Source organism: Podarcis melisellensis (genome assembly GCF_964234715.1).
Source record: "Podarcis melisellensis genome assembly, chromosome: 8".
Classification (NCBI taxonomy): domain Eukaryota; kingdom Metazoa; phylum Chordata; class Lepidosauria; order Squamata; family Lacertidae; genus Podarcis; species Podarcis melisellensis.
In genome coordinates, this window is record NC_138540.1 from 89,423,753 (window position 1) to 89,448,114 (window position 24,362).

Here is a 24,362-nt window from a genome sequence, read left to right on the forward strand (position 1 = left end):
ACAACTTAAAAACAAGATTAAAATACAACATTAAAATATTGAAACATTAAAATATTAAAATGCAGCCTCATCACAGGAGGAGAAAGGAAAAAGAAAGAAGGGGAGGGAATCAAATTGACTCCAAGCCAAAGGCCAGGCGGAACAACTCTGTCTTACTGGCCCTGCGGAAAGAAATCGGATCCTGCCGGGCCCTGGTCTCATGAGACTGAGTGTTCCATCAGGCCGGGGCCAGTGTTGAAAAGGCCCTGGCTCTGGTTGCGGCTAATCTGGCTTCCTTAGGGCCTGGGACCACTAGGGTGTTGTTATTTATGGACCTTGGGACTCTCCGTGGGGCATACCAGGAGAGGCGGTCCCGTAGGTACGAGGGTCCTAGGCCGTGAAGGGCTTTAAAGGTCAAAAGCAGCACCTTAAATCTGACCCTGTACTCCACCGGGAGCCAGTGCAGCTGGAAAAGCACTGGGTGAAGATGCTCCCGTGGCAGAGACCCCATGAGGAGCCTCGCTGCAGCATTCTGTACCCGCTGGAGTTTCTGGGACAGCTTCAAGGGCAGCCCCACGTAGAGCGAGTTACAGTAGTCAAGCCTGGAGGTGACTGTCGCATGGATCACTGTGGCCAGGTCGGGCTATGAATGAAACCCACGAGCCTGGAAAAAAATCTCAAAAAGCCTAAAAATACTTCTCAGAGTGCTGTTAAATCCTTACATGTCTATTTCATTCAAAATGAGAGCTCTTCAAAGAATGCACTTACATGAAAGGAACCAGGGGCACCGGAGAATATTCTCACCTCACCTCACTGACCAGGGCTCTGTATTCAGAGTTCAGGCAATCTCAAATTCTGCACTTAAAATATTATGACCACTGTGTGATCTGTGGAAATTGGAACAAATTTGCATAATTTCATATGGTGTAATTCTGATTTGGGTAGTCAAGGGGAGAGGCTCAGGAGCAAAACTGGAAATAAAAGCTGTTATGGGCATCACAAAATACCCATTTCAAAGAAGAAACACTGACTCCATAGACAACGCCCCTTCACAAAACAAAATACAGACAAGAAGCAGAAAAACCCCTCCTAGCAAAAAACAATTTCTATCCTTAGCAAATAAAAAGTAGGAGCCTTAGTGGGAATTGTGTATCCAGAGGTACCACACTGGGGGTCCCAGATGTAGGCTAGCTAATGCCCTACACACAGTGACAGTCAAACTTCTTTAGCTTCTAAAATCTTTGTAGGCATCAACAGTTTCAAGCATACCCCACAAGTGATAGGAATTTACACACAAGGAAATGGTAGTTTCTGAGGAAGCTGGGTTCTGCACTCATGGCCACATTTTGCATGTCTTCTTTGCTTCCGCACCATCCCAGAAAACTCATCAAGCCCTGGAAGTGATTGTTGGTGCACACAGCTGTCCATCTTAATAACAGCATCCTTATTTTGCTAAGCTTTAGGAAGCATGGTTTATTAAGTGCAAGATGCGTTTCTGGCCCTTAGGTGTGACCATTTGGATCAATTTAGAAAAAGAGCAACAATCTACAATCAAAATATTTTTAATAGAAAATGTTAATACTAGAAAAGGACACAGATAACAGCTAGTTTTGTGTAGCAGTTAGGGGGCACAAGACTGAAATATATGCTCACCCATGATGCTTACTTGGTGCCTTGCAGAGGACTCCTTATGGGGTCCTTGCCGTGGGATCACATTTATCCAGTGCTTTACCAGCTGCACTGGCTCCCGGTGGAGTACAGGGTCAGGTTTAAGGTGCTGGTTTTAACCTTTAAAGCCCTATACGGCTTAGGACCCTCGTACCTACGGGACCGCCTCTCCTGGTATGTCCCACAGAGGACCTTACGGTCTTCAAACAAAAACATCTTGGAGGTCCCGGGCCACGGGGAGGTTAGGCTGGCCTCAACCACAACTGGGGTCTTTTCAGCTCTGGCCCCGATCTGGTGGAACACTCTGCCACAAGAGACCAGGGCCCTGCGGGATTTGACATCTTTCTGCAGGGCCTGCAAGACGGAGCTGTTCCACCAGGCCTTTGGTCAAGGCACAGTCTGACCCCCTCCTTTGGTAACCCTCATAGAACTCTAGCCCAGTGGTTGCCATGAATTTGATTCTGAATTGATTTTAGTATGTATTTTAATTCTTTGACTGTGTGATTTTATGTACACTGTGCTATTTTTACTTTTTAGTCGCTCTGAGCCCGGTTTTGGCTGGGGAAGGCGGGATATAAATAAAAATATTATTATTATTATTAGGCCAGTTACTGTCTCTCAGACTAACCTACTTCATAGAGTTCTTCTGAGGATAAAATAAGGAGCAGGAAAAACATGTACACAAACGTAGAGTAGTAGTAAAGAATCCCAAGGTTCTTATATATTTATTGTGTGACTACATTTGTAATTCTTTGTACGGTTCTGGTCACCTCATCTCACAAAGGATATTATAGAATTGGAAAAGGTTCCAAAAAGGGCAACCAAAATGTTAAAGGAAATGGAGCAACTCCGCTATGAGGAAATGCAGCATTTGGAACTTTTTAGTTCAAAGGTGAGTAAGAGGTGACCTTAAAAGGTAAAGGTAAAGGACCCCTGACAGTTAAGTTCAGTCGCGAACGACTCTGGGGTTGCGGCGCTCATCTCGCTTTACTGGCCGAGGGAGCCGGCGTACAGCTTCCGGGTCATGTGGCCAGCAGGACTAAGCCGCTTCTGGAAAACCAGAGCAGTGCACGAAAACGCCATTTACCTTCCCGCCAGAGTGGTAGCTATTTATCTACTTGCACTTTGACGTGCTTTCTAACTGCTAGGTGGGCAGGAGCAGGGACCGAGCAATGGGAGCTCACCCCGTTGCGGGGATTCGAACCGCCGACCTTCTGATCGGCAAATTCTATGCTCTGTGATTTAACCCACAGTGCCACCCGTATCCTTACAGAAGTTTATAAAACTCATGCGTGGCATGGAAAAAGTGAATAGAGAAAAGTGTTTCTTCCTCTCACAACACTAGAATTCAGGGGCATCCAGTGAAGCTGAATATTAGATGATAAAGTATTTCTTTAGAATCATAGAATCATAGAGTTGGAAGAGACCACAAGGGCCATGGAGTCCAACCCCCTGCAAGCAGGAAACACCATCAGAGCACTCCTGACATATGGTTGTCAAGCCTCTGCTTAAAGACCTCCAAAGAAGGAGACTCCACCACACTCCTTGGCAGCAAATTCCACTGCAAATTTACACAGTGCAGAGTTAGACTATGGAGCAGGAGGCAGTGATGGTCACCTACTTGGGTGGCTTTAAAAAGAGGATTAGGCCGTTTCATGGAGGATACTGCTGTCAGTGGCTGTTAGCCATGATGGCTGTGCTGTGCCCGTACCTTTCCCCTCAAGGTCGCATGCGAACAGTACAGATGTGAACTGTGCTCTCCTGACTACAGAAGTATCCAGTATGAATTTGCTGATTTTGATACGCCCAGAGCTTTTTCCAGCACGATTTCTTGAAGCCCCTGCCTTCCAAAAGCCTGTGATTCTTGGATTCAAAGCTTCGAACCTCGCTTCTTGTTGGCTATTTGCAGTTGAGTAGCGCTGCAGAGGGGACGCAGGTGGCGCTGTGGGTTAAAGCCTCAGTGCCTAGGACTTGCAGATCGAAAGGTCGGCGGTTCGAATCCCTGCGGCGGGGTGCGCTCCCGCTGCTTGGTCCCAGCGCCTGCCAACCTAGCAGTTCGAAAGCACCTCCGGGTGCAAGTAGATAAATAGGGACCGCTTTCTAGCGGGAAGGTAAACGGCGTTTCCGTGTGCGGCTCTGGCTCGCCAGAGCAGCGATGTCACGCTGGCCACGTGACCCGGAAGTGTCTCCGGACAGCGCTGGCCCCTGGCCTCTTAAGTGAGATGGGCGCACAACCCCAGAGTCTGTCAAGACTGGCCCGTACGGGCAGGGGTACCTTTACCTTTAGCGCTGCAGAGAGCTTGCTGGGGAGACCATGCATAACAAGGAACACAAAAAGAACTTTAATAACAAAACAAAAACTCCTTTTACACTAAAGATAACAACAACAAACATGACCCAACCCCCACCCCCCAGGGTGATGAGAGAGCTGGGTGCTGCCCCTTATATACTATGCCCAAATGCTGACACAGCTTAATTAACACAACCTAGCAGCGCCTGCTATGTTTCACAGCTGTATGACTGGGTCTCGTTATTTGCCCTGGCCCTTAAAGACATACACAACTTTTGAAAGAATAATAAACCTTCACATTTTGCAGTGACCATTCAACACTTCTGGCTGGAGGCGTATCTCTCGCTCTCCCTGCCCACCATTCTTCCCATTGCTTAATGACCTATCTGTCTGCCACCTTTTCTCCCTTTCTCCAGAGGATGCCCAGAGGTTGATCAGTCGCTTGGCTACGCGCCGCCGCTTGGCTGTGGGTGAGGATTGGTCGCAAGATGTACAGCTGGGAGACCAAAGTGAGCTGCGTTACTCCTACCACGTCACCTGCGATGAGCACTACTATGGGGAAAGCTGCTCGGACTACTGCCGGCCGCGGGACGATACCTTTGGACACTACACCTGTAATGAGCTGGGCAGCCGACTCTGCCTGGCAGGGTGGCGGGGCGAATACTGCTCTGAGCGTAAGTAGCCTCTAAGGAGAGGAGGGTGTAGCAATCACAGCTTGTAGTAGTAGGGGGAAGGAGTAGAGCTGAGACGCTGGCATTTCACTTGCATGAATTTAACACGACTCCCATTTAACATAAAACAATAGAATCATAGAACTGTTGAGTTGGAAGGTACGCCAAGGTTCATCTAGTCCAACCCCTCTTCAGTGCAGGAACCACAGCTGAAGAATCAATGTCAGGTGGCCAATACTAAATTATCAATGCATCTATAGTGGGAGAGTATATGGTGTTTTCCAGTGACCTACATACAGAACCCTATGGCAACAAAAGTCTGCCACACCATGCAGGCATGGCCAAACTTGTCCCTCCAGCTGTTTTTGGGACTACAACTCCCATCATCCCTAGCTAACAGGACCAGTGGTCAGAGATGATGGGAATTGTAGTCCCCAAAGAGCTGGAAGGCCAAGTTTGGCCATGCCTTCGTGGGGTTGCAGACTTTTGTTGTGGAATCTGTTCTGCTAAGAATTATTAGGAAAGGGATTTAAAATAGGTAGTATCATAATAGCCTTTACATATTAGCAAAGGGTGGCTACACATGGGATAATGTGTGTTCGTGTGGTTGCTTCGCTCTAGAGGATATTATTACTTTTATGTGGTATTTATTACCTGCACTTCACCCTGTGGTTCCAGGGAAGATTACAACATTAAACCACATTAAAAACAATAACAAAGAAATGAAGTAAGATGGGTCATGAAGTATATAAGGTACCGTATTTTTCACTCTATAAGACGCACCAGACCATAAGACGCACCTAGTTTTTGGAGGAGGAAAACAAGAAAAAAAATACTCTGAATCTCAGAAGCCAGAACAGCAAGAGGGATCGCTGCGCAGCGAAAGCAGCAATCCCTCTTGCTGTTCTGGCTTCTGGGATAGCTGCGCAGCCTGCATTCGCTCCATAAGGCGCACACACATTTCCCCTTACTTTTTAGGAGGGAAAAATGAGTCTTATAGAGCAAAAAAATACGGTATATACTGTGTTGTTGTTGTTTAGTCGTTTAGTCGTGTCCGACTCTTCGTGACCCCATGGACCAGAGAACGCCAGGCACCTCTGTCCTCCACTGCCTCCCGCAGTTTGGTCAAACTCATGCTGGTAACCTCGAAAACACTATCCAACCATCTCGTCCTCTGCCGTCCCCTTCTCCTTGTGCCCTCCATCTTTCCCAACATCAGGGTCTTCTCCAGGGAGTCTTCTCTTCTCATGAGGTGGCCAAAGTACTGGAGCCTCAGCTTCACAATCTGTCCTTCCAGTGAGCACTCAGGGTTGATTTCCTTCAGTATGGAGAGGTTTGATCTTCTTGCAGTCCATGGGACTCTCAAGAGTCTCCTCCAGCACCATAATTCAAAAGCATCAATTCTTCGGCGATCAGCCTTCTTTATGGTCCAGCTCTCACTTCCATACATCACTACTGGGAAAACCATAGCTTTAACTATACGAACCTTTGTTGGTAAGGTGATGTCTCTACTTCTCAAGATGCTGTCTAGGCCTGTCATTGCCCTTCTCCCAAGAAGCAGGCGTCTTTTAATTTCGTGGCTGCTGTCACCATCTGCAGTGATCATTGAGCCCAAGAAAGTAAAATCTCTCACTACCTCCATTTCTTCCCCTTCTATTTGCCAGGAGGTGATGGGACCAGTGGCCATGATCTTCGTTTTTTTGATGTTGAGCTTCAGACCATGGTATATACTGTAGAAACAGAAAAAGGGAGAAAAACAGAGCAAGTGACTGGAACTTTTTTCCGTTGAGAAAAAGCTATATTGAGCTTTTATAGTTTAGAAGAAAGGTGACTAAGGGCATGTGATGGGCTTGTAAAATTATTTATGGTGCAGAGAAAGGAAGAGAGGTTTTCTTCCCTCTCCCATAACATTAGAGTTCAGAGTCTCTCCACTAATTTGGTTGGCAGTAAATCCTGGACAGACCAACTATTTATTCACACAATGGCGTTCTCTGCCAGAAGATTTGTGATGGTTCACTAGGGTAGATGGCTTTCATATTATAAGAAATTCAGATAGGGTTGGTTTATTCATGGCTATTTCCTGTGATGGCTAAATGGAACTTCCAGGTATGGAGGCAGTCTACCTCAGAATGTCAGTTGAATTTGGTGGGGTAAAAGGTTGAAATATGTCACCTTGGTTCTCTCCTTGTGGGTTTCCTAGAAACACTTTCCCAGCCACAGTTGGAAACAGGATACTAGACTAAATGAGCTTTGCCAGCAAGGTAGTTCTTACATTCTTAATCATGGATCACTTTTCTTGCAAGTCAATCCATAGCGGTTGGAGTTTTTTTGGTGGTTTAACACCTCTTTATCAAACTGCTGCCTTAACATATAGTAGCTATGGGATATATGCAGACAAGGTCTACTCAGAGTAGCCCCATTAATGTTAGCAGACTTAAGTTAGTTTTGTCCATTAATTTTAATAGGTTTACTCTGGATGCAACCAGTGGTGTACCTAGGGTCCCTTGTGCCTTGGCAAGGAGGTATTTTGGTGCCCTCCTCCTCAGAAAAAAATCACTTTACTGCAGTAGCCCCATGAAAAAATTCTACATTTTATGTGACCTAAGTACTTGAAGTATTCGAAGTGAGGACGAAGGAGAAAGGGCAAAAAAATGTTCACACGTCTTTGAGCTGTGGTGCAAGAGGACAGTAAGTTTCTCTCCCGCTTGATCTTGCCTTGACAGTGGTAGTGCAGCGCTGCACACAAATACATCACACACTCCATAGTTTCCAGCAGTCGACCTTCATGCAACCTTGCCATTTCTCCTACTGCTCAGCTCCAAGCTCTTGTCTAAACTCATGACCATACACAGATAACTGGAGACAAATTTCTGTGATGATTTTTGCACACAAACACACACACACACCCCGGGCCTGCTAACCCCCTGGTTTTGCTAACCCCCAATGGCTCTGGATGTGGGTGGTGCTGTGAGTTAAACCCCAGAGCCTAGGGCTTGCCTATCAGAAGGTCGGCGGTTCGAATCCCCGCAATGACGGGGTTAGCTCCCATTGCTCGGTCCCTGCTCCTGCCAACCTAGCAGTTCGAAAGCACGTCAAAGTGCAAATAGATAAATAGGTACCGCTTCAGCAGGAAGGTAAACGGCGTTTCCATGCGCTGCTCTGGTTCGCCAGAAGCGGCTTAGTCATGCTGGCCACATGACCCGGAAGCTGTACACCGGCTCCCTTGGCCAGTAAAGCGAGGTGAGTGCCACAACCCCAGAGTCGGCCACGACTGGACCTAACGGCCAGGGTCCCTTTACCTTTACCTTTAACTCCTCTGGATACAACCCATTATTTCTGTTAATCAAGAGTTTTCACCATGTTGGGATAATTTCAGTGCTGGAACATTGACTCTGCACTGTTTGAACGAGCTCCCTCCTTTTGTGTGTGTGTGTCCTGGGGGGCGGCGGGTTGTAACTGCCTTCTTAGTGTAATTCTCTCTGTCATCAAATATACCTGGGTATACAGTGTTCAAAACACTGCAGAGCAATTGACCCCCTTAGCTATAGACTAGAGATGGGGAACCTATGAGCATTTGTAAGTTTCAGGGTTACAGCTCCCATCAGCCCTGGACACTGACCAGGCTGGCTGCTGGAGTCAGAAAACACCTGGAAGGCCACAGGTTCCTTATTTCCCCCATTGTTGAAAACAGTGGTGTAAGAAGCAGGTGAGGGAGAAACGATTTTATGTGTATTTGCAGCCTTTTGAGAGTCTCCTATGACCCCAAATCTATAGGAGAATTTAGATAGCTACCAGGCCTTGACAAATAGACCCTGACAACCAAAAGAAAAACATTGCTTGTGCTGAAGGAAAGATTGGGGTTTTAATGTCAATGCAGTTTAAAGGATCAAGAGATTGTAGGGAAGGACTAAAAGAGTTGTTAGTTTAGAGAAAATAATAGTAATTTTAAAGTAATTTTTTAAAAATAAAAGTTATAAACCATGGATTGAAGTGCCTGAAATATTTTTTCACTCCCATTAATTGAAATGGATGGGCAGTCGGGTTAGGTTTAGTGCAAAATTTATGTTTAGAATTCACTCCCAGAAGCTGTGGTGGTGTGACCTCGCCTAGCTTAGATAGTCTTAAGAAAGTTTGAGTAAACCCATCAAAGAGGAGAGGTCTTATAAACAGATATTGTCCATGAAAGGTAACTGAAACCAATATGTTAATCATTCTCTTCTGGTTGAGCTTTCAGAAACATTTGGCTGGCTGTTGCTTGACGGAGATTGGTCTCTCTGACTTAGGCAATTGGGTTCCCAAACTGTCACATTATTGAAAGCAAGGGATTTTCTTAAAATAGGCAAAACCACCGCTAGCAAGAGACACCCTTTCTTTCATGCTGTGAGGGAGAGAGAAGTCATTCCTTTTGACCCGGAAAACATTGTTGTTTGGCCAGGTCCCAAACTCTCCCAGGAAGTGGAATAAAGACACATGAAACAGTATTTTAGGTTAATGGGCGAAAAAGTCCTCAACTTTATTGGTTACAGAATGTGAGTGGTATTGGCTTAAAGGTAAAGGGACCCCTGACCATTAGGCCCAGTCGTGACCGACTCTGGGGTGCGGCGCTCATCTCGCTTTACTGGCCGAGGGAGCCAGCATTTGTCCGCAGACAGTTTTTCCGGGTCATGTGGCCGGCATGACTAAGCTACTTCTGGCGAAACCAGAGCAGCGCACGGAAACGCCATTTACCTTCCCACCAGAGCGGTACCTATTTATCTACTTGCACTTGCTTTCGAACTGCTAGGTTGGCAGGAGCAGGGACCGAGCAACGGGAGCTTACCCTGTCACGGGGATTCGGACCGCTGACCTTCTGATAGGCAAGTCCTAGGCTCTGTGGTTTAACCCACAGCGCCACCCACGTTCCTTGGTATTGGCTTAGGCATTGGAAACCACACAACTATATCTGACTTCTGCCTGTCTGCAGGAGTCTTGGGAGGGTTAACCACCAGTAGGGGGAGCCCTGCTGATACACATCAACTAGGGACTCCCCCAGGGTCACCGCTAGGGGTTGTGACATGGCCCTACCCCCCCCTCGGTCTGGGGCTTCGGACGGAGACCATGCCCCCTGGATTCCTTAAAAGTTTAACGGAATACCCTTGAATAGGAGGGGCAGGTGATGACCACTACCTCTCCTCACCTTCAACCTAAGAAAAACAGGGACGAGTTCTCGGCCGCGGGCAATTTAAATAGCCTGCACCACACCCCTGGACTGTCCGATTTGGACGGCCTATGGATGATGTGGCCGAGGACCATCCAATGCTCCCAGCCCACAACGTCATCTCCGGGATGACGTTTCCGGGAAGGTGAAATGCCTCTCCCTCACCTGATTGCGCAGTGTGGAGTGTGATACTTTCTGAAGATGCTCAGAGGCGCTACCCCTTTCACAGCGGAAAGTGTGATTAATTCTGCTGCCTGCCTTTTCCTGAGGTTTCTGGGCTCAGAGATGGTGATCCTGTGTTGCTCATACAGATTTGTGAGTTATTTAGATGTTAAAAGGATTAGACTGGGGGTGGGGAGAGACACACAAAATGTGCACGTGTGAACCCCTTCTAATCCTCAAAAGCTGAAGCAGGATAATGGGCAGAAAGGGCAAACTTGGCCTAGCTCCGCAGCCCTCGTCGGTTTTGCCAATCTCCATGGCAATGGCTGTGGGCCTGGGGAATCCTTCCTTTTACAGTCCCTTAAATCACAACGCTTTAATTGCCTCACAAAGCTTCCCCTTGGAGCCTTGGCATATGGAGGGGCTGGTTAACTTCCCAAGGGGAAAGGGGGGGGGGAGAGGGACTGGATAATTAACCAGGGTCATGTGAACCACACATTCCCCATTCCTTTGTTATAGTGTGCCTTAGCTGGATGTGGTGGGGAGGCCAAGTTTTAAAAGTGGGTCGGGGGGGCACATTCCCCCCCCCTTTCCCCAGACACTCTGCTTTTGTTACTGAGGAACAATGGAGAGCAGCCAGAGATTAAAAGGGGGCGCGTGTTCCAAGCCAGCCATGCCCTGTCCTATGGTGGCTCGCCTTTTGGGTGGCATGTGGGCCTTTTGTTTGGTGCAGCGGCAGGCGCCAGATGTTGGCGTGACGCGTGAAATCTATACACCAACAGCACTGGCTCTCTCTCCCCCCTCCTCTCTCTGCTCCCCCTCCCTTCTTTTCTGTTTAACTCTTTTCAGCAATTTGTCTGCCTAGCTGCAGCAAAAGCCACGGGTACTGCGAGAAACCTGGAGAGTGCAAGTGTCGTATCGGCTGGCAAGGGCACTTCTGCGACGAGTGCGTCCGCTACCCGGGCTGCCTCCACGGCACCTGCGTGCAGCCCTGGCAGTGCACCTGCCAAGAAGGTTGGGGCGGGCTCTTCTGCAACCAAGACCTCAACTACTGCACCAACCACCGCCCGTGCAAGAATGGCGCCACCTGCACCAACACAGGGCCGGGGAGCTACACCTGCAGCTGCCGGGCTGGTTTTGCGGGGACGAAATGCGAGATCGAGACCAACGAATGCGACAGCAACCCTTGCAAGAATGGAGGCAGCTGCAATGTCAGTATAGCACCTTATCCCTCAAACTCCACCTTCCTTTCTCCTAAACCCATTCTCACAACTTCTATACGTTTTGCACATTTGCACATCCACCGCGTAACAGCAGATGCGTAGGTATCTCTCGTAAGATTACAGGTGGATAATGTAATTTCTGTGTTCTGGGATGCTTCCAAATTCACATTTAGTAATCCTGGCAAACAGTTTGGGCTACACTGAAGAGAGATAATGTACGGTAGTTTCCTAATAATAAAAGTTATAGGAGCTCTGTGAGCAAGTTGAAGTCTTGCACCAACTATGAACTCACTTAGGGAAGCTGCTGTTTTCTCACTCTCTGCATATTAGACATGGTCTACCATACAAGGGGAAGCGGGTGGCGCTGTGGGTTAAACCACAGAGCCTAGGACTTGCCAATCAGAAGGTCGGTGGTTCGAATCCCCGCAACGGGGTGAGCTCCCGTTGCTCGGTCCCTGCTCCTGCCCACCTAGCAGTTCGAAAGCACACCAGTACAAGTAGATAAATAGGTACCACTCCGGTGGGAAGGTAAATGGCGTTTCCGTGCGCTGCTCTGGTTCGCCAGAAGCGGCTTAGTCATGCTGGCCACATGACCCGGAAGCTGTATGCCGGCTCCCTCGGCTAGCAAAGCGAGATGAGCGCCGCAACCCCAGAGTCGGCCACGACTGGACCGAATGGTCAGGGGTCCCTCTACCTTTACCTTATACATATTTACCAGAAGTCATAAGGCCAAACCCAGAGATGAACGACAACTTTCAGAGGTGAAATTCAGTAGCCCAAATGGGAGAGCAAATATGTTTTGTACAGACAGTCTGGCCGTAAGCCAATCATGTAGCACATTTGGGGCAACACTTTGCGAGATGAAGATGGGATATAAATCACTAGGGGAGTTCTCCTTTCTAAACTATGCTGAATTAAACTGAATAGAATTTGCACAGCAGGCAGCACGTGGGCATCTTGACCCTGGCATGCTGGTATCCAAGCCCTAACCCTCTAGGAATCCAGTGTGGAACAGGGAGCAAACATTTATCCACTTGCAAATTTGACATTTCCGTGCCCTGACCAAGACACCCTTGCAATGAGTTCAGGTTTTAGCTAGCAAAGGTGCTCTTGCATTCAGAAGTGCCAATGACAACTTTGTTTAGGAAACCAGGATTATGAAAAAAAAAAAATGATTTATGTTGCACTTAAATGAAACTGATCCAACACAAGCTGGCTGAAAGGTAAGGTTTCTGGAGAGGAATGTGCTTCTATTTATTTTCTGTTTTTCAGTGTGGGAAAAATGCATCTTATGTTAGGTTTCTTGTTGCTTGTTCTATTTCTCCTGTGCTTTGATCCCTGCAGGTGGTCTTAAGAGAGTCAGGTTTATTTTATTGATATAGTACAATGCATGCGCATTGGTGTCCTGAGCGATGCAAATTGCTGCAACCTTAGCAACTTGTGCTTTCATAGAATCATAGAATCATAGAATCATAGAGTTGGAAGAGACCACAAGGGCCATGGAGTCCAACCCCCTGCCAAGCAGGAAACACCATCAGAGCACTCCTGGCATATGGTTGTCAAGCCTCTGCTTAAAGACCTCCAAAGGAGGAGACTCCACCACACTCCTTGGCAGCAAATTCCACTGTCGAACAGCTCTTACTGTCAGGAAGTTCTTCCGAATGTTTAGGTGGAATCTTCTTTCTTGTAGTTTGGATCCATTGCTCCGTGTCCGCTTCTCTGGAGCAGCAGAAAACAACCTTTCTCCCTCCTCTATGTGACATTCTTTTATATATTTGAACATGGCTATCATATCACCCCTTAACCTCCTCTTCTCCAGGCTAAACATGCCCAGCTCCCTTAGTCGTTCCTCATAAGGCATCGTTTCCAGGCCTTTGACCATTTTGGTTGCCCTCCTCTGGACCCGTTCCAGTTTGTCAATGTCCTTCTTGAACTGTGGTGCCCAGAACTGGACACAGTACTCCAAGTGAGGTCTGACCAGAGCAGAATACAGTGGCACTATTACTTCCCTTGATCTAGATGCTATACGCCTATTGATGCAGCCCAGAATTGCATTGGCTTTTTTAGCTGCCGCGTCATACTGTTGGCTCATGTCAAGTTTGTGGTCAACCAAGACTCCTAGATCCTTTTCCCATGTACTGTTCTCAAGCCAGGTTTCACCCATCTTGTATTTGTGCCTCTCATTTTTTTTTTTTTGCCCAAGTGCAATACTTTAAATCTTGAATGGGGCAGGGGGGGAAGGCAAGGGTACCTAGAGAAGGCTGCACAAAGGCAGCTGCATATACTCAGGCTTAATTTTTGTAGCAGATAAGAAGCAAATGGTTACACAGATGTTTTAAGGAGGGTTTTCTTTAGATAAAAGGGAATATTCAAAGTGGCTTGCTCAGCAGCACATGAACAAATGTGTGTCTACTGCAGGATTTTAACACAAAGCCCACTAGGGAAGAATTTTCCACCCTTACAAAAGCTAACACCAGCTTCATAATGGAATACAGTGGTACCTCAGGTTACATACGCTTCAGGTTACAGACTCCGCTAACCCAGAAATAGTGCTTCAGTTAAGAACTTTGCTTCAGGATGAGAACAGAAATCGTGCTCCGGCGGCGCGGCAGCAGCGGGAGGCCCCTTTAGCTAAAGTGGTGCTTCAGGTTAAGAACAGTTTCAGGTTATTCATTCTGGAATGAATTAAGTACTTAACCCGAGGTACCACTGTATGTCTCAGGACTGCAGCAGGGGAGAAAATGAATCAATTCAACTTCCAAATGTGCTCTGATACTTTTCAGTTATCCCTGCCCCCAAATAATGTAATTTCATTTTTTTTTAAAACCTACACCTTTACATGCAAAGATGCATTTAACTTTGCACTGAAACTTTTTGCACCTCTTCCTTTTTCTTCCCGCCTGTCATAATAGAAAAATATAAAGGGGTGGGATTCTCAAGGAAATTCTACATCACTTGCCAAAATCAGCCTTTGTTTCCTAAATGTGAGGGTTTGTCGTCATATCATCCCCCCTTCCCCTGAAAACACACTTTCTCTTGTAGTTGGATAATGTTTGAAAATGGAAAATTTATACTCAACTCCATTTCTTTAACTCGGTGGTTTTCTAGCTTTTTCTGCCCTCAGGGAGCTCTTTTATGTTAAGTGCAAAACTGGGGAGATGGGGAACTTCCGTGGACAGCACTCCATGTCCTTCTCCTATAAAGGACCCCATGTTTCAGTGTCCTGGGTTTTTCAGATGCCTGATAATGCTTTAATCTGAACTGCTTCTAGAGTAAAATGTGTGTTTGAATGCCTAAGCACTTACAAATGGGTATCCTTGGATCACCAGAACATTTTGACATGTCCTACATCTTGATTCAGCCTTGAATTAGCCCTCAAAACTTTACTAGTCAGCCTTCCCACCTGATAGTTGCTTGTTGTGTTTTTTGTTGCAGTGATTTTTAAATGCATGAGCTGCAACTATTCTTACTGTGAACATGTGTTTAGTGTTGATATTTTAGCAAAGGGTGCCACCTACTGGAAAAATCTTGAACTTGAACTTCTGACTTCAAGTTTGTACAAACCTTTCCAAACAGTTCCAAGCAACTTTCACTGTTAACCTTTTTACAGATACAGTGGTACCTTGGGTTACATACGCTTCAGGTTACATACGCTTCAGGTTACAGACTCCGCTAACCCAGAAATAGTACCTCGAGTTAAGAACTTTGCTTCAGGATAAGAACAGAAATCGGGCTCCGGCAGCAGCAGCGGGAGGCCCCATTAGCTAAAGTGGTGCTTCAGGTTAAGAACAGTTTCAGGTTAAGAAAGGACCTCCAGAACGAATTAAGTACTTAACCCGAGATACCACTGTATTTCCTTCAAGACAATCCATGGAGATGATGATAATTATTATTATTACCCATGTAACTAGTTCTCTGTGCCCAGGGGGCACCAAAGCAGACTGTGAATATGAACACAGTGGAGTCTGATGTTCAAAACAAAAATACCACACTTTAGAATATTCAGAACATTTAATATATCTGAATAATCCTCACCACCTTACCCTTGTAAGGTAGGGTGTAATTATTATCCCTATATTGTAACTGAGGCAACTGAGGATGCAGAGGCTAGAACACCAAATGAGTTTGTAGCAGGGATGAGATTTGAATTGGGGTTGCTTTTATTTGTAACTCGGTCCTTTAGCCACTTTGCTGTACCCATCCACTGAGTACCGGCAAGTTTGTCAAAATGGCAGTGTCACTGCTAGTATCCCTGTCTGTTATTGACAGAAGAAGTGCAGCATGAAATAGGGAGAACACGAGAAGCCACATCTTCTAAAACTTTCTGCTTCTACACTGCTATTCATGTTACAAGAGCCCTGCTGTCTTCCTTTATATCTGGTCACTCTGGGGAAGGTGGAGAGGAAGGAGGGCAAAGAGAAGAAAATAAACCTTATTGCATTTTTCTAGGAGGGGTGTATTCTAATGACAGAGCTATCCTTTATTTTTTGCAGTATGGTACTATAACCCTTGGGACGTGGGTGGCGCTGTGGGTTAAACCACAGAGCCTAGGACTTGCCGATCAGAAGGTCAGCGGTTCAAATCCCCGCGACGGGGTGAGCTCCCATTGCTCGGTCCCTGCTCCTGCCCACCTAGCAGTTCGAAAGCACGTCAAAGTGCAAGTAGATAAATAGATACAACTCCGGCGGGAAAGGTAAATGGCGTTTCCGTGCGCTGCTCTGGTTCACCAGAAGCGCCTTAGTCCTGCTGGCCACATGACCCAGAAGCTGTACGCCAGCTCCCTTGGCCAGTAAAGCGAGATGAGCGCCGCAACCCCAGAGTCGGTCACAACTGGACCTAATGGTCAGGGGTCCCTTTACCTTTACTATAACCCTTGGAGCTGGTTCACCTATATGAAGCCACCAGGACATGACTGAACCTGTAAATGGGTGCATGAATGAGGGGAAGCAACACCACTCTTCCCCAACACATCTCCTTACAGCCTCACCCTGCCCCCAAACACAAAGCACCGTTCTCTTTGCAGAGTTCACTTCCAGCACTGGAGATTAGCTGAACAGAAAAGTGCCTGGTGAGACAAGCTAAGGAGGTAAGCCATTTTCTGGAAGGCTTAGCACCCCCATTAGCCTGTCACTTTTACTCCAAAAACCAGACACACATCAACCATACTTCTCACTTTTTAAAAAGTGGGTTTAATTAACCCCTTTCAGGTGCACTGCTTTTAAATGGAGTCAATTTAAGCAATTGTTGTTGTTGTTTAGTTGTTTAGTCGTGTCTGACTCTTCGTGTCCCTCTGGACCAGAGCACGCCAGGCCCTCCGGTCTTCCACTGCCTCCCGCAGTTTGGTCAGACTCATGTTCATAGCTTCGAGAACACTGTCCCACCATCTCGTCCTCCGTCGTCCCCTTCTCCTTGTGCTCTCCATCTTTCCCAACATCAGGGTCTTTTCCAGGGAGTCTTCTCTTCTCATGAAGTGGCCAAAGTCTTGGAGCCTCAGCTTCAGGATCTGTCCTTCCAGTGAGCACTCAGGGCTGATTTCCTTCAGAATGGAGAGGTTTGATCTTCTTGCAGTCCATGGGACTCTCCAGAGTCTCCTCCAGCACCAATTCAACTATTATATGCCTATATAGTGGTACCTCGGGTTAAGTACTTAATTCGTTCCAGAGGTCCATTCTTAACCTGAAACGGTTCTTTACCTGAAGCACCACTTTAGCTAATGGGGCCTCCTGCTGCCGCTGCGCCGCAGGAGCACGATTTCTGTTCTCATCCTGAAGCAAAGTTCTTAACCTGAAGCAGTATTTCTGTGTTAGCGGATTGTGTAACCTGAAGCGTATGTAACCTGAGGTACCACTGTAATATACATATTCCTCCTCATGGAGTCTGGTCTCCTGTGTGACAAGCAGGGATACTTCTGCAGAGTACGACCATCACACATGGGACAACTGCAGGGGCCCCTTTGGTACTGGCAGCATGAATGGCAACAGAGAAAGGCCACTTGAGCTGTGCTTGCATCACAGCCTCTGCATCACAAACACATTCTTCCCTACCAAGGCAAAACACCAAGCCCTGGAAACATCCAAGGTCAGGCCACTAGCACCAGCTGGACTTGCTTGTCACCAGGCGACTGGCACTAAATGGAATTGCCACAGTGCTGACTGTAACATGGATCACTCCCTGGTGGCGAGCAAGATTCAGCTCTAGCCAGAGAGAGCCCATAACACAAAGCAGAAAGTGCAGCCTCGAATTAACACTGCCAGAACAGTCACAGCTGAACTTTGAACGCTTCTCTGATTCCGTCAGACAAGTCCCACTGAACTGCCTCAGGGATAACGTTGAGCCACATCAAAGAGGCAACCAAAACACAGCTTTCCCCTCCTCTGGCAAAAGAGAGCAACAATTGGTTTGAGGCCGGCATAAAGGACATGTTGCCTGTTATCGCTGCTAAGGATGAGGCTCTTGTGAACGACAAGCTTGCACCGAAAGACACTTGCTGCACCGAGAGAGGCAAGGAGCGATGCCCAACAGATTGCCAGACAATGTGCCAAGGACTACAGGCTAAAGATGTGCCAGAGCATTCGACTTGCTGCTGACACTGGCAACACTTATAAAAGGTACGAAGGTGCAAAGAAAGCCTTTTGACCAACAGTCAGGAAAACTGCACCACTGAAAAGCTTGTCGGGCGAGATCATCACAGGCTGCTGTATGCAGATGAAGAGATGGGCAGAGCACAGAGAACAGTAAAGGTAAAGGGACCCCTGACCATTAGGTCCAGTCACAGACGACTCTGGGGTTGTGGCGCCCATCTTGCTTTATTGGCCAAGGGAGCCAACATACAGCTTCCGGGTCATGTGGCCAGCAGGACTAAGCCGCTTCTGGCAAACCAGAGCAGCGCACAGAAACGCCGTTTACCTTCCCACCGGAGCAGTACCTGTTTATCTACTTGCACTGGAATGCTTTCGAATTGCTAGGTTGGCAGGAGCAGGGACCAAGCAACGGGAGCTCACCCCGTCGCGGGAATTCGAACCGCCAACCTTCTGATCAGCAAGTCCTAGGCTCTGTGGTTTATCCCACAGCGCCACCCGCGTCCTATGAAAAACAGTGCTCACAGATAAACATGGTCTCTGACACAGCAACTGACAGCATCCAGACTACCTGTCCTGAATGTCCCTCCCTTGACAAGCTGAAGGACACCATCAACTCTCAGGCATGTGTTAAAACCCCAGGACAGGAGGGAATCCTAACAGAAATGCTGAAAGCCTGCTTCAGTCCCTCCCTTATGACATATCTCCACAGCAGCTCCTTGCAGTATTGAGATCAAGGATCAATGCCACATGACATGTGCAACTCCAGCATTGTGACCCTCTACAAGAACACAGGAAGGTGACTGCCGTGGCTGTAAATATTGTGGAATCTTCTTGCTGAGTACTGTCGGTAAAGTCTTTGCCTGTGTAGTTCTCAACAGGTTGCAGTCACTCGCCAACAGCATCTGTCTATCCTGAGTCGCAATGTGAGTTTGGAGCTCAGAGGTCCACAGACAACATAACTTTATCGTTGTTTCAGCTGCAGGAGACATGCTGAGAGCAGAGATGCCCCTTGCATGTTGCCTTCATAGACCTGGTGAAGGCCTTGCCCACCTAAGCTTCACAAGATGATTGTGTCATTCTACAAGAACATGCATGGCATTATCCAGGATGATGGCTCATGTCAGGTGTGCGTGCAGGAGCCAGACCCTGTGACCAATAGGACTCTGCAAGACTGGGGCCTTCCTAAGTTTGTTCTGAAGAGGCAAGGCCTCACAGTACCTGGTGGCAAGAGCCGGGAAGGGATATAAGGTTAGCATTTTCCCTTTGGCTTTTTGCCACAGCAACACATTCCCTGCCTTGCTGCGTTTGACTCCTTGACTCCTTGCTTCTTGATCCTCGGACCCCTGACTTCGTGACTCCTTGCTTCCTGACCCTCAGACTCCTGGCTTTCTGACTCCTGGCTTCTGGACTCCCATTCCTGCTCCCACCCCACCATCTTGCCCCCGGTCCCGACGTCCCCAGCCGGGATTTTGATCGTCTCTGAACCAGACCGTGACAGCTCATCTGCAGAGGCTGTGTTTTTGCTGTGGTTCTCTTTGACATATTCTTCTCCCTGGTGCTGTCACATGCTTTCAGCTTAATGGAAGAAGAAGAGGAGGAGGAGGAGGAGGAGGAGGAGTTTGGATTTGATATCCCGCTTTATCACTACCCTAAGGAGTCTCAAAGCGGCTAACAATCTCCTTTCCCTTCCTCCCCCACAGCAAACACTCTGTGAGTTGAGTGGGGCTGAGAGACTTCAAAGAAGTGTGACTGGCCCAAGGTCACCCAGCAGCTACATGTGGAGGAGCGGAGATGCAAAACCGGTTCCCCAGATTACGAGACTACCGCTCTTAACCACTACACCACACTGGCTCTCGGAAGATGGTGTGTACTTTCATTCAAGGAGCAACGGGGGTCTGTTCAACCTCGCACATTTCCGCATCAAGACGAAAGTGTGATGGTCCAAAATAATAAATTCAAGTGTGACGGGTCCATATCTAAGAGATATTGTTTGCAGATGATGCAGCTTGACAATGCACTCTGAGGAAACTCTACAGTGATTCATCAACCGTTTTGCCCAAACCTGCAGGGAGATCGGCCTTAGCGTCAGCCCGATAAAGAACAACATCCTCGGTCAGGACATCACCAGCACTCCATGCGTTCAGCATTGGTGATCCCATGCTTAAGGTAGTTGATGATTTTTGTCTACCATAACCAGCAATCTTCCCAGTGCTGGAAAAGTGTATCGGCAAGGAAGCTACGGCAATGGCTTGGCTATCCAAAGGGGTATGGGAGAAGAATGCGATACTAACATCCAGTACAAATACGAAGGTCTACTATCCTTGAGTGTTGAGCACACTCTTTTATGGAAGTGAGTCATGGGCAATGTAGAACCGCCAGATGTGAAGCCTCAGTGTTTTCCACATGTACTGTATCAGGAAGATGTTGGGCATCAGAGAGTCTCAAACAAAGATGTGCTCTAATTCCCAGCCTCTTCACACTCCTGTCTCAGCGATGTCTATGCTGCCCTGGTGTGATGGCCTGGGAATCTGATTCAGAATCTGAACCTGAGGAGTCCCAGCCTGCACAGGAGTCCCCGCCTCCAGGGCCGGCTGAGCCGGGGCAGGGGCTTGAATCTGAAGCGCCTGCACCTGTGCCGGATCCTCAGGAGCAGACACCAGGTGATTCCACTCTGGCTCCAGAGGTGATTGAGGACCCATTGCCTACAGGTGCGCCTCTCCCAGCCCCATCAGGGAAAGGTGAAGCTGCTCCTGGGTCCAGTAACCCTCCAGCCTCTCCTGAGCTGCAGAGGCTCAGGGCAGAGAGGCGGAGGGAACTGGGTTCTCCCAGGAGGAGTGCTGTGCTCGCCTCCAGGCCAGGAGAGGCGGGTCACCTGTGGGCCGGGACTGCCCCTGGCCTCAGAGAAGATAAAGGCCAGTCAGCCCGGTCTCAAGTTGCGGGAGCAACGACGTTGGAAACCTGTTTCTGCCAGCACCCAGATCTGTTTTTCCGGAGTTCCTGACCACGCCCGGCTTCTTGCTTTGGACCCCACTTCCCCCTTGGTGGACAGTCTCTAGACCCTCGGCCCAGGACCGGACTCTGACCATGCCTCACGGTAACCCCCGCCCCCCCGGGACCAGGACACCTGGTCCTATCCACAGAATGGAAGATGGCAGGATCCATAAGGATGTGGTCTATGGGGAGCCAACTTCAGACACCAAGCCCATTGGCAGACCGACTCTGAGTTACAAAAATGTCTGCAGATGTGACATGAAGGCTGGCAACATCAACTCTGCTGTGTGAGAATCCCTTGCAGACAACCACAATGCCTGGAGGCAGACAGGTCATGTTTCCACAGCAGTGACCAGAGGGAGGAATGACTGCTGGAAGGAGTGCAGAAAGAAGAAATGCCATGGTGCTTCTGCAGCAGCACAACTGCACACCTCATCTGCCCCAGCTGCAACAAAACATGTCTCTCCTGTATTGGTCTCCACAACCGCAGCAGACGCTGTAACTCTCCAATGGTTTAACCTCCAAAGGTGCTTTCCTCCATTGTCTCCCGAGACAGACAGATATCAGCAATAGGTACCATATTGCGAAGGGCATAACCAGATTCTTCCACACCAAGAAAGCAGTAACATTCAAAACAAAGAGCCAGGTGCCTTAATTTTAATCTTCACTGCATCTTAGAGTAGTAGTTCTTGAGTAAATTACTCCTGTCACTTGTGCTTACAGCAGCTAGATGCTTTATATTCAGTTCATAGATTTATTGTTCTAGCCAAAGACCATGACAAACTTTTATTAAATGATAGTATTAGTATAATAATACAGACCATACATCCATAATATAAAAAAAGACTTTGCCAAGTTCCAGAGCATTAAAAGAGTTTCCCTTGTGCAGCTGACGGCTCCAATTCTAATATTATTTTGCCTTTGTAAAATCCAGTTTGCTAACATCCATGATGTAAGAGAGAGAAGTTACCAGAGTCACCAGCAAATTGAAATCCGTCTTGATTTAAGATTAACCACAACAGTTTATAGTGATTTTATCTAACTCCCTTTTCCTGATTTTTATTTTATATGCTTGTGTGTGTGCGTGCACAGAATTTCTCCCTGGGTGTACCTGCTTGCTTATGGGAACAAAGGTTTCAGAAAGCGATCTCTTGGAAAGGCTAATAGATAATAAGTGATGCCTACCACTTGAGGTTGACCACAAATAAAATGTCTGTCTGTGTACAGGACCATGCTGTGGTGGCCATCCAAAACTGCAGTGGGCATCACTTGGAAATGCAGCTCAATAAAAGCATTTTTTATTTTTATTTTTAAAAATATAAAATTTGTATACCGCTCTATGATTCTATGTAAATTTTAGCCCTTTAATCTACATAAGTAGATTAAAAGTATATTATAAACATTTTCCCCTCATTTAATCATGCATTTATGTGACAGGAGTGGGTGTCAAGAGCAGGTCAGCAATAAATCACACACAGTAAGTGACGTTAACTCTTTATTAGAAGAAACAAGGTCTGCTCTGCATTGCTGGGAATCTTGAGCACAGCAACTCTTCTTGGTAGATCTTGCCTCTAGGAGGCAGCTGTGGAGTTTAAAGGTCTCCACCTTCCCACAGCTGCCTAAGTTTCCACCTGTCTTGGGTGCTTCCCATGCAGTCTGAGACGCTGCTGCCATCTCTGTTTTTGCTCCTCTTCATATCTCTCCTGGTTCTAGGAGACCAGTGGGGAGCGTAGCTCTTTGCAGCGCGCGGTGGGGTGGGAGAGAGACATCCTGGCTTCTTCACCAGCGTGAATCATATCTGCCTCTTGGCTTCTTTCCTCTTCTGCTTCTACTTCTGATTCTGGAATTCTGTCTGCCACAGACTCTTCCTGCTTTCTAAACCCCATTACCTCTTCAGCTTCTGACACCACCTTCTCCCAGGCTTCTCCCTCTGACCACAAATTGCTGTCTTGCCACCAATCTCCGGGCTCTGAGCCTCCATCCCTTGAGGGTTCTCCAGCTGGTTGCCTCCCACCATTCTTCTGTGTCCAGCCAGCCCTTGACATTATCCCATACATCAGGATCCTAAAAGGTTAGTTCAACACTGCCACTCTGGTTATAATTAGACAGGTATTTACAATGTAAACCTTGAAAGATACCATCAACGGTGTCTCCAAAAATTTTTACACATCACTTGGGAAGACAGGCGAACTAATACCAGCGTGATGGAAGAAGCAAAGATCACCAGTGTTGAAACAATGATTCTTCAACATCAACTTCGTTGGACTGGTCATGTTGTGTGGGTGCCTGAGGATCGTCTTCCAAAGCAACTACTCTATTCCGAACTTTAAAATGGAAAGCGTAATGCTGGTGGTCAACAAAAGAGGTTCAAAGACTTAAGGCAAATCTTTAAAAATGTAGTATAAACACCGACAACTGGGAAACACTGGCCTGCGAGCGCTCCAATTGGAGAACAGCCTTTCCCAAAGGTGTCCTGGGCTTTGAAGACACTCGAACTCAGGATGCAAGGGAGAAACGTGCTAAGAGGAAGGCACGCTTGGCAAATCCACACCGTGATCAACTCCTGCCCAGAAATCAATGTCCCCACTGTGGAAGGTTATGTGGATCTAGAAATGGCCTCCACAGTCACTTACGGACCATATTCATGGAAGGCAATCTTAGTCGGCTACCAGTGATCTCCAAAGAAGAAGAAGACAATGTAAACGATTTCCTAAATCCAAGGAAGCACCTACAATGGCTTGAATTTCTGTTTGCAGTTCAGATTCTGTTTTCATTATTCTGCTGGGTTTCTTCACTGGCCAGTTATGGGTGACCACCTGTAGAACATATGGCAACCTCTATCTTCTCCATGCACTATTTTTCCAGCTATGCTCATTAATTCATTGTTCATTGCCTTTTCCTCTTGTCTGTGCGGTAGAGCAGGAAACGTGGAGTGCTGACCGGCAGCCTCCAGAGTTCCATTGCAAGATTGAGACTTGAACAAATTAGGGTAGGTGACAGACCAATATCATTTCCTTGGAAGGTAGCAAGTGGGTTATCAGCATACTCATCCACTATCAGTCGCCTTGGATCTGAAGGGGTTAAGTTGAGAATGGAAAACAACTTCATCTCTTGAGCATTTATATTGGTGTAAAAGCAGGTAAAAGCAGAGTTAAAGTTCCAATGTTGATGTTGTTGTTGTTTAGTCGTTTAGTCATGTCTGACTCTTTGTGACCCCCTGGACCAGAGCACGCCAGGCACTCCTGTCTTCCACTGCCTCCCGCAGTTTGGTCAAACTCATGCTGGTAGCTTTGAGAACACTGTCCCACCATCTCGTCCTCTGTCGTCCCCTTCTCCTTGTGCCCTCCATCTTTCCCAACATCAGGGTCTTTTCCAGGGAGTCTTCTCTTCTCATGAGGTGGCCAAAGTCTTGGAGCCTCAGCTTCAGGATCTGTCCTTCCAGTGAGCACTCAGGGCTGATTTCCTTCAGAATGGAGAGGTTTGATCTTCTTGCAGTCCATGGGACTCTCAAGAGTCTCCTCCAGGACCAGAATTCAAAAGCATCCATTCTTCGGCGATCAGCCTTCTTTAGGGAAGCTTTTAATGTCTGACGCTGTACTG

General features: G+C 47.4%; 1 protein-coding gene across 2 annotated transcripts in view; it reads left to right on the forward strand.

Annotated features, from left to right (window-relative positions):
• DLL3 (delta like canonical Notch ligand 3) overlaps positions 1–24,362 on the forward strand; it is a 156,301-nt gene that overhangs the window by 22,120 nt on the left and 109,819 nt on the right. For both annotated transcript variants that reach the window (XM_081922099.1, XM_081922100.1), the window contains 2 exons: positions 4,354–4,611; positions 10,817–11,178. In XM_081922099.1, coding sequence (XP_081778225.1) covers positions 4,354–4,611; positions 10,817–11,178 — 620 coding nt within the window. The remainder of the gene's footprint in view (positions 1–4,353; positions 4,612–10,816; positions 11,179–24,362) is intronic.